An 11,302-nucleotide genomic window follows, 5' to 3' on the forward strand; every position below is an offset into this window, starting at 1 on the left:
AAATTGAAAGAAATATTTTTTTAATATTAAAAAGTCAGAAGAAAAATTTTAAATATCAATGAGGTAAAATAAATCTTTAAATATCTCTTTTCCCTATATGTCGGTAATTTCAAATTCAATTTATTAAACAAATTCTGGTGCAGCTATGTTGTTTGCTGGAGCAATAGTACACATACTTCACGAAAAAAATAGTTTTTAATAATTAAATAATTAATAATTTAATTTATTGTCACGAATCATTCATTAAAACATTCCTTATGATCAATAATATTTATGAACAAAGTTTAAAAAAAATAACTATTCTAAAGGGTAAGAATTTCTACAAGGAAATAAACTTATACATCTCAGTTTTATTGATACAGATTGGTTTAAAGATAAACACTATTCTTGAATATACTTAAAGTCATGCTTGTATCCATTTGCAGCATTTCACTCAAATATTCTTGATAATTGCTATAAAGTATGATAAATGATTTTTCGTTCATAATTTTTAATTTTCAACTGAACAACTTTGCTCCAACTACAATTGCATAGACAAGTCCAATGCGGTTTTAGGATTTTTTTTAACCTCATTATATTCATGCGCACACACGAACGATATGCATATTTTTTACAATGGATTCCACTTAATATGATCCATGACATTTTACTGTTGGGTTTATTATTAGGATTCAAATTTTTCATTTCAAGTCATTCTTCTAAACCACAGAATGAAAATTTCATTCGAAGTTGAAGGATGGGAGAGTTTCTTTCAATGTTGGTTCCATGAATTTTCCTCACTTAGCCTGTATCTTTGATTCAGCAACAAAGCATTTAAATTTTAGAGGCTATCTATTGAGAAAAACCTAGCAATATAATTTGGTAAAGAACACCCTTTTTTGAATTTCTTCATTTTCTGTAAATATATGTATACATATATTTAATTAATTTCAATTTCAGTTTGATTTCATTTGAAATCAAATCCCATTCATGTTCTGCACCATTCCATTCGTCTGCAATCAGAACTACAATTTAAATAATTTGATTATTCTTTTATTTAAACATCTGAAAGAATATAACTTGTTGCATGTATGATGAATCTCCTCCAATCAATATAGGTGTAGTGCGGAAATTTGTAGGGGGAGGGGGGGGGAGAACCCTCTCAGATGGGGTTCTCGGCATCTGACCGTTGTTCAAAATTATAAGGTCAGTCCCAAAATAGTCCTAGTATTGCTTTAAAAACGGGGCGTTAATGTAACTAAAGTAAATCAATCAATATATATTTCCTCTATCAAAAAAATTTTAACTTTATTTCAGATGTCCTTTTTCTAAGCTCTAGTTTGTTATTAACCTCATTCTACATATCTATTTTTAGAATCATCTGGCTTAGAGCTTGGCTTCGTTAAATGATTGTTTGCTTTGCATTTAACATTATATTTTTGAACGATGAATGGCAACAAAATCTAACAACATTGTCCTGTTTTTCTACTGACTATTTTATGAGAATTTTTTTTTATATCAACGCAGGTATTTATATTGTTTGGACTCTTTATCTGGATAGTCATATGTATGTATAAATTAATTATTTCTTCATTTATTCAATGATTCTTGTTTAGATTTTTTATTAAGATTTGTATTTTATTTAGAAGAATAGAAAATGATTATTAGCTAGATTTATTAAATCATAAAATATTTTCTTGATCCTTCGAATGTGTAATCAAGAGTGAAATACTGCTTAAACTGTTTAAAAAATAATTTATTTAGAATATTTATGGTGGACACTTTTATTGTGGTTACGTCATTCCAAGTTCAGAATTTAGAGATTTCTCAGGTAGATGGCTATGTTTTTTGAAGAAAATCGAGCGTAAATCTGTACTTCACCCTTAAAATAGAATTTACCAAAAAATTAACGTAATGCCGTTACATTTTTAATCCAGTTTTGGCCGGCAGAAGTTAATTTTGTAACTTGCGATAACAGTCGAATTTAGTGAGGTTTTAGAGATGAGTCGAATTTAGTGATGTTTCAGAGACGAGTCGAATTTAGTGATGTTTCAGAGACGAGTCGAATTTAGTGATGTTTCAGAGACGAGTCGAATTTAGTGATGTTTCAGAGACGAGTCGAATTTAGTGATGTTTCAGAGACGAGTCGAATTTAGTGATGTTTCAGAGACGAGTCGAATTTAGTGATGTTTCAGAGACGAGTCGAATTTAGTGATGTTTCAGAGATGAGCCGAATTTAGTGTAGTTTGAGTATGCAACAAGTTTTATCCAAGCGATTGTGATTTTATAGGTCATTGGATATCAGCTATGTTTACATGTTCATGCTTAAAATAACTCCACTACAGAAAAGTAGAACTAATAGACATATACTTAGTTCTATAGCCTTTTGGCTGTAAGTTTCGATTTCTCAACATCTTCTGCCAATAAAAATTAAATTAAAAATTAAATTGACCCTGTTTCCAGGAATCCATGGTACAGTGTTATTGCCTCCGCTGTTTTACTCAAAGACACTCCAATGCTACCTTTTATATCATATTAATCGCAGTACCCGTAGCTTCGTTGCATCGATTTACTCTATACGTAATTTAGAAAAGCTAAATACACATACTTGTAAGTTGTACAGTTTATAGCGGTATAAAAAAGAATCGATAAATTTTAAATTAACTTGGAAAAATTGATAAAAAAGCTTGAAAAAAATTGTACGATAATGAAATTGTTATTACTGTAAAGTAAATAGTTTAAACTTTAAATGATATAAAAATGTTTGTATTTTGCTTCTTTAGAAATAATGGCGGAAAAACTTAAAAAATCTTAACCCACATTTCTCACCCTCCTTTTAGATGGGCTAATAAACTTTTTAATAACATACTTAATCCTTCTAGAGGTGTTAAGAAACATATGTGCTCGGTTTCGTTTGAATCTGCTAAAGGCTGTGGAACTGCGTACGGTTCAAGCATACAAGGACTGATAGTTTTTATGTATATAGATTTCTCCCGATATATATTGCTATCTATTGGAGAAATCTCGTTTTACATTGCAGAACATTGTTACTACAGTTAAAAGTTAATGTACACTTTTAATTTGAGTATATAGATCATTCTTTTTAAAAAAAATAGGAATATTACATTTCCAAGATGTTTTAATACTTTACAGAAAAATTTTATCGGCATAAGAAAATTTATCAAATATTAGTATTATTTGAAGAAAAGTAGACAGTAAATATATATTAATTCCATTTGTTGTTTCATTTTAATTTATTTTAACAGAAAAGTCTATAATATTTAACTAAATTGAATAATGAACTCTAACAATGGAATAATACCAATTCCACAAATATTTTTTTTATGATCGATAGAAACTCAATTGTAAATTACATACAATTTAAAGCTTCAGAATGTGTTATAATTTTTAATTTATTGACTCTGTATGCCAATTTTCCCTCCCCACAATAGGAATAATGCATTAATGTAATAATTGCTGTTTTGTTTTAAATACTACAATATTTTGGACAATTTATTGCTGCGTCCCATTTGCCTGAATTAATTGCTAGTCATGAAATTTCATGGCTTTTTCATCCCTCCACAATTGTCTAGATTATTTTAGGTAAAAATAAGTCGTGTGTGGGCAATATACATAAGTTCGTTATGTTAATGAATTAAAATGAAAAATCGTTGATCTCATTGGTGAAATTTAAGAGGATAGTAACACATCATGTGAGATCGACGATGATTAGATGTTTCATATTTAACTGATGAAGCTTGTGTATAAATTGTCCGAACTTCAGCAGATGATCAAATGAGACTGTTTAGAAGGTCATCGTATTGAAAGCATTAAATTTATTTTTACTATATTTTGTTCTTTTTCAATTTTAAATTGCAATAAATAATTTATGACAATGTGCACTTAAAAGACGATTAATAGATCTTTTTAATTTTAGGAATCAAGTTGAATAAGCAATAGGAACTATAAATATGGCATCAAGAATAGAAACGGAAGATTCGGCATTGGGCAATAATCGAGGATTAAACGAATCCCATTGGGAGTATCTAGAACTGTTTTTAATCTTTATCATAATCACAATTCCTAGAGTATGCTGGTCCTACATTGCATCGTTGTCAAGTTCTTTTAAAGGCCTATTTTTTAAGCATTATATCGCCGTACCTGTGCTTCTTTTAAGTGTTAGTACTTTGACAGCTGTTGTTATAACTTTAAGGGGTCTGGTACGTTTGATCGTTGTGATTTATTGTTTATCATTTTTTGTTTGTTCCATCATAAGCCTTTGTTTCAAGCAAGGTGCTATTATGTTTATCGATTTATGTGAACAAGTGGAGCAGCAGGAAAATGTGATCGATCCTCAAGACTTGCAAGAGGTTTTACAACCGACAAGAGATAGCGCAGAAGACGAAAAGATACTTTTGCATAAGGCTTTAAAAAACCTGTTGGGACCAATACCAGGTAATTGATTTTTTTCATTTATTTGGTTCATTTAGAAAACAAAGAGTAAGATATCTTTAGATATCTTTGCATTAATTAATTAGGCAACATGACAAGAGTTCTACTAGACCATAACGATACAAACGGATGAGGAAGTAAAGCCTAGAATCATGGAATCTAGCCGTTTTGAAAAATTCTTGCTAGAAATCATCGTAAAAATTCGTTGCCACATTAAAAGTTGATTGACAGTCGGAAAGAAAATTAACTGCATATATTGGTAGTTAATAGTATTGCATAGAATATTCATATCACTGATTCTCCGACCTGTACGGATAAATAATACAGAATGCCTGGACTGCCGCAACAGCAACACTGGCGGGAACTGTGGTTGAGTCCTAAGGGCCATCACCGGCCACGGTACAACCCTTCTCGAAGAAAGTACGGTCCGTCATCGATGGGAGGAGCCAGATGCTCACCTTTTCGTGTACCCACCAGGGTGGCGAGATCTATCCACCATGCCGGAAGAATCTCATTCTCATTTCGAAGTGCCCCCCCCCCCGGGGGAGATATTGCATAGAATAATTCAAAATAATTATTCAATAATTTGAAGGAGATCAGAAATATAGAACCAACACATCAGTACTAGGGTACCTGTTCGCACAAGCACAATTAAGCTGTGTCTGGGTTTCATTACCTGAAAATAATTCGCCAAGACTGATTAAAGGTACCACTTCCTGGCATATCAAATTGTTTATTGAGGCAAACTATTGTGTAATGAATTATTCAGGGTTCGTTGAGCCAATATTTATGATACATAATGGCCAATCATGAAACTACTTCAGACTATCCAATGGAGATCATTCTTCTGGCTAACCATGCTTTCTGAAATTTATCAATAATCGCTTTTTCATTAGTTCTGCACCATAAATACATATCGCTATATTGATTGACCCATTCATGCTCACTTGAAGAAAGGTGATGGGAGATAAAAACTTTTTTCTTATTTGTTAACTAGTTGATTTGGGGGGGGGAGTTCAATAAAAATTTTATTCTTAAAAATAAAATTATATTTTCTAACATTGTCCTAAGAAACAGCGGGCGTTTATAACCGTCATTTGTTTTCATTAGCTCGATCCCTTTAATATACGAAAGACGGCTAAAAACGTATTGTACTGAGTACAACGATATTTTTCAAACTTTTTCGAATACGTAGTGTAAAATAAGTATAATTATCGTCTGAAAATTCGAACGAATCTCCACGCTTTAGACCTCCCTGAGTTCGGAAAACATATATATGGAAAATGTTCGTCTTCCTGAGACAAGGGTAATCAGAAATGCTTTGATCTAGATGGGTGAAATTTGGTATACTGCCATTATACCAAATTTGTAGATTTCTATCAAATATCGGACAAAGTCCGAAAAGAAGTCTATCTGTCTGGTAGTTCTAATATAATTTAACACGATAATTACAAAGCAAAGACAGCTAAATAGATAAAATTTGATGCTCAGAATTAACATCTCTAATCTAAACCCTTTAAAAATTTTGAGTTTAGGGATGGACCGTCTTTTGGTCTGCATGTTTAAAATAATATAAACGTGATAACTCAAAGACGCCATGATTCAAATATCAAATTTGGTATAGGATTTTGTGACAATTGTATTCTATGTCAAATATTTGTTTTAATGGGTTTGAAAAAATGCGTTGAAACATAAATTCAATTTTTGGAAATTATTAATCACATGCCAGGGATTAATCACCAAATAGCTAGCCAAAGATTACACAAATTAATTAGTGAAGATTGTAAATCCACGTTAAATATTAACATTTAGTCAATACTGTACAACAATGCCATGCAAGGGGTTTTTTGGGAGTATGCAAGAAAGTTTTGGAGTTTCCATTCCGACTTATTTTCAGAATAATTCAGTAAAAAGAAAAAAAAATATTTTATAAACAAATAATTTTATATTGCACAGTGATTAAATTAATTTGAAAAAAAAAGCTCACCAATTTCAAGGTAATCTTCCTGCTTCAATCATTTTCCTCCCAATGACGGTTAATAATGGCAAAGAGAAAATATAATACTTATTTTTAAAAAAATGAAAAAAAATACTGTACTCCAAAAAATAAAAACAGTAATCTCCTTGAAACTTTCTCGTAATAAAGATATTATTGCGGGAATTTTTTTCATAGCATTGGCGCACAATAGTTACGAAGTAATTAATCTTTGACATGAATTTAACTTTCTTACTGAATCTATTGTGGCATATATTTTTTGGCGATTAATCTCTGGCATGCAGCTGATAGTATCTGAATACCAAATTTGTGTTTTAGATGCGTTTTTCCTGCCGGATGGGAAAAAAAAATATTGATCCCAAATTACACTTTGTATTCACAATACCCCATACCAAATTTGAAGTATTTAAATAATTCTGTTTTTGAGTTCCGCGTTTACATATTTCTAAAAATACAGATTGACAGACCAATCAACCTCTTGTTGGATTTGGCTCAAAATTCGATAAGTTTATAGAATATCGAATCACAAAACAGTGATGAAAATGACGATAGCATATTTCATCAAGTGAATGTAAGTGATCCATATTTATGGCCAACTACTATTATTATAACGAATAATTTTAGAATGTTGTGTTAAAACCGGACCTGTATAACACAAAGAAAGTTTTGCGAAGAATACTGAAGAAAGATCATGTTTCACTGCATATTATTTACAAAAAATGCTAAATTGTCAAACCCAGATTCGCAGTTGGTTAATGTATTCAAAAACGCAAGACTCGGTATTTTGTTTTTATTGTATACCATTTTCGAAAAGAAGTTTAAATGAACAATCTACACGATTTATAAGTGGTTATAATAACTGGAGATAACTGTCAAATGTAATTCAAAATCATGAGCGGTGTTTTGGCCATTTTAATTTGTTTGTTTGGAAAAACTAAAATTTATGTTCGATTATTGATAAAACAAATCAAATTACTATAAATAAAAAAAAAAAAACGGGACAACTTAACTATTTCAAAGAATGTGATTGATTCTAACTTCACCATGTAATAATTTTCCATTTCGAGGAAATAATAGGAACTCCTAATAATGGAAATTTTTTAAGTTTAGATAGTGTGTAATTTGAATATTTCAGAACATTTTTCTAAAAAAGAAAAAGATTATATTCCGAAATAGCAAGTTGAAGTTAGTAAACCCAATAGAGGAATTTAGATGCTATTTTTAACAGTATGATTAATACCGTTATTGTATAAATATAAGATAGATTTAAGAGGATTTAAAATTAATTCATATTTTTCTAAATTATTTCAGTAATTACATAGAGTGCTGAGCACTCTTTCAGAAAATTAAAAATTAATAATGAATTGTCTTTGGTCAAGCACTTTGTACAGAAGGCTTAAATGCACTTGCTATATTAAGCATCGAAAAGGAAATTGAAAAAATTGTAATCTGAAAAAATTAGTTTTTTCAATATAATATGAAAAATAAAATCACGCATTAAATAAACTTGCAATAGCATAATATATGTTCGTGTTTGTAATTTTTTTTTTTTTTACTTTGCAAAAAAATTATTGCCCCAAATAGTTTCTTGCACCCAAAGATTGGTTCTGCTAATATGCAAGTACTTTAAAAGCATTTTCTGAACAATATTTCATTGCAATCGGCACACGATAAGCGTGATATTTGAAGAACTATTCAATAAAATTTAATGAAACTTGGCAAACATCTGTTAAAAATCTTTGAGGGTGAAATACGTTAAAGATTTTAAGGTAGCTTTATTCTGATATGTTTCACAGTCGTCCTCAGTTCTAAACATAGAAAAATTTTGGTAAAAAAATCATTAACTGTAGCTTCAATTGTTTATTTAAAAATATTTCTTATCTTGAGATCTATAAAACGTTAGATAGTTTGAAAAGAACATATGTGAAATAAAAATACGATATTTTCATTTTTTGCTTTTACAATTTTTCTTAACATAGAAATAAAATTTCATAAAGCATTTTTTTTTTCAAAAATTAAGGATAATACTAGTATATTTATTTTTCACTCTAATTCTGACCTTTTGAAATTTCAATTATTTAACACTTGGGCGTTTCAATCATTTCTTTATCATACTAAAAATATGAACTACTATTACCATCATTTGATCCACATTCGTGAGTAGTGGACGGCTACAAATGGCAGATATGTTATTGAAATACGTAAGAGAACGCATGAATATGACTAGTCAATCACTTGTCATGTCAATACTCCAAAAGACGGGAAAGCAAAATATGAAATCATAGAACACGGCTGTTCTTGTTGTAAATCACCAATATAATACGATGTATATTAAGTGCTTGTAACCTTTAAAAATGAATTACAGTGAAGTTTAAATATTTTCTATGAAATGCTAACAAGAAGAGTGTCAGTTTCATTTAGTGAAAGTGAAATTAATAGTTATATAATATTTATATTATATTTATTATCAGCTTGACTCATTTCCTGATCGTAAAGATAAATTTTTATTATCTATTTTTTATTATCAATTTTAAAATTTTACATACTTGAATATTATCGAAGGTATTACTCTATTTTAACTTTTTATGCATTTTATTCTAAGTTAATCTGTAAACTTAATTAAATTTTGTTAATATACCAGTGGCATCACTTTTTAGTAAGTTTAAGAAAAATTTCAAAATTCTATAATATTTAACAATAAATAATAAATCACATACTATAATGAAAATAATTAAAAAAATAAAAAATTGATTCAGTGCTTATTCGATGCTTTACATATTTATGTAATGTATTTTCCAAAAAAAAAAAGTAACGAAACTTTAACACTTTTCTAGAAACTGAAATTAAGCCAGATGAAAGGAGAACGCTCCAAATTCCTTATGATGATGACGCAGCTGTGCCATATGATGCACTTGATACATTTCCACCACTAAATCATGACGATGATAATACTACCAGAACATTTCGCAATCCTGATTCATGTTCACCTAGTGCACGTGGTGGAACTTATAGTATCTCCTATGAAGATATAAGCTATTTGTTAACATCAAGACATTTTGATGCTGACGGCTCCGATTCTCACGAAATTTCTCAACCTTTATCTGAAGCACGCATAGCTTATGACGCAAGGAAAAAGTTTGTATCCTTTATAAAGGCTCGACTCAATTCATTCAGAAAACTTCAGCGTAGTTATTCCTATGATTATAGTGCAGCTGGGCCATCTCATGCACCTGATCCATTTCCACCATTGAAATACGTTAATGATAGTTTCGTCGAACCATCTCATACATCTGACCTCTCTTCACCACTGAATCAGGATAATAGTAGTGTTACCAGAGCATTACACACTCCCGATTCATGTTCATCGAGTGCACATGATAGAACTTATAATATCTCCTACGAAGATATAACTGATTTGTTAAAATCGACACATTTTGATGCTGAAGGCTGCGATCCTCATGAAATTTTTCCACGTCTATCTGAAGCGCGCCTATCTGCTGACGCAATAAAGAAATTTGGATACCCAGTTCATGTTCTTGGAGCAGATTCATACAGAATATTTCATTCCAGTGATGAAAACTGTATTTCCGATGAACAAGCTCTGTTAGAAGGAAACACTTTTGAAGCTTCTGTTGAAGTTCATCATCCTGATTCACACAGGTCATTGAGTTCTAACAATGATGGTTCCAGTTCTGTCGAACCTGAATCAATAACAACTGATGAAAATGCAAGAGGGGTTATTTCCGATTTGCACTGTGACTTACCATATGAGGATATTAATCGGTCTTCAGAATCATTCAGCAGTCAATAGAATAAGGCCAAGTACGCAGAGTCTACCAAGACTAAAGATAATTAAGTATTTTTATTAAAAAACTAGAAAATGTTTTAACTTTTTCTATGGTATTTTAAATTACGAAGTATGCTTTTGATTGTTTCACCATGTTTTATGTTGTATTTTAATAAATTTCAGCTTGTTAATTTGACTAGTATCTTGTTTATTATGTCTGAATATTAATTTTTCATGAAAGGTTTCTTTTCTTTTTATTAGAACAAATGAAACATTGTAGGAGATTGAAAATAATTATATTTCTATAAATAAACAAACGGTTTTCATCTTCTATATCATCAATTTGATAATAACACTGTTGATAATATGTGATATTTTCTTTTAATTAATATTAAATGAATACGAGTAAATGCAGGATTGCTTCTCCCCAAAAGAAAAAAAATAGTTTTTATGCTTTCTTTAAAGTGATGAGTGTTAGTAATATAAAATTGTGTAAAAGAAGTAATACCCAACAATAATAGCAGGATAATTCCCCCCTCCCTTACTATTCGAGGCAAGATGGTTAGTTTTCGTATAGAAATTTTCTGCAAAATTATTCCACGCATTATTGCTTCGTTACTAGTGTGTGCGTGTTCAAAATTTGTCGATCATTTATAAAATGCAAAAAGTATTTGAATAAATCATTCAAAATTACTTGTCTAGACAAAATTAATTTGTATATAAGTAAAAAAAGTTGGATGAAATTTGCAAAGCAGCTTCCTAAATTGAAACGATTATGAAATGTGCTGAAGCCACAAAGCTATTTTTAGTTGGGTTTTTTTCTGTTGACATTATCTACTTTTATATATTTTATTAATTAAAGATGACAAAAGTTTTCAAAGGAATTATTAGTGAAGGAATGGATGTTTGGTAATCATCATTAATTAATTAATGTAACGTTTTGATCCTGATCGATCAAATAAGAGAGTAACGTAGCAAGCAAAAACAACTTGTTCTCATCTAATTTAATATTTACAAAATTCACTCAAAAGTTGAAAGTTAATCATGAAATAGTTCCTCGTTCAATTCGGAGAATTAACGCGCGGGCA

The 11,302-nt window shown here is 30.1% G+C and overlaps 1 protein-coding gene across 3 annotated transcripts; it reads left to right on the plus strand.

Annotated features, from left to right (window-relative positions):
* The first annotated feature begins 1,453 nt into the window (after positions 1-1,453).
* On the plus strand, positions 1,454-10,373 carry LOC129961636 (uncharacterized). Of its 3 annotated transcripts, none has more exons than XM_056075160.1 (3): positions 1,454-1,550; positions 3,917-4,434; positions 9,262-10,373. In XM_056075160.1, exons 2-3 carry the CDS (start codon positions 3,951-3,953, stop codon positions 10,236-10,238), a joined length of 1,461 nt encoding a protein of 486 aa, XP_055931135.1. In that variant the 5' UTR covers positions 1,454-1,550; positions 3,917-3,950; the 3' UTR covers positions 10,239-10,373. The 3 variants fall into 3 exon arrangements, with proteins under 3 accessions (XP_055931135.1, XP_055931134.1, XP_055931136.1); XM_056075159.1 differs by having other exon boundaries at positions 1,467-1,546; XM_056075161.1 differs by lacking the exon at positions 1,454-1,550 and adding an exon at positions 2,285-2,371.
* Positions 10,374-11,302: the final 929 nt, after the last annotated feature.

The sequence above is a fragment of the Argiope bruennichi genome, chromosome 2 (assembly GCF_947563725.1).
Source record: "Argiope bruennichi chromosome 2, qqArgBrue1.1, whole genome shotgun sequence".
Lineage (NCBI taxonomy): Eukaryota > Metazoa > Arthropoda > Arachnida > Araneae > Araneidae > Argiope > Argiope bruennichi.

What these genes read in the sequence shown, in the direction of transcription:
- LOC129961636 (XM_056075160.1), top strand. Translation starts at nt 3,951, where the DNA reads ATGGCATCAAGAATAGAAACGGAAGATTCGGCATTGGGCAATAATCGA. An exon ending in CCTGTTGGGACCAATACCAG is followed by an intron (nt 4,435 to 9,261) that starts GTAATTGATTTT and finishes ACACTTTTCTAG; the next exon opens with AAACTGAAATTAAGCCAGAT.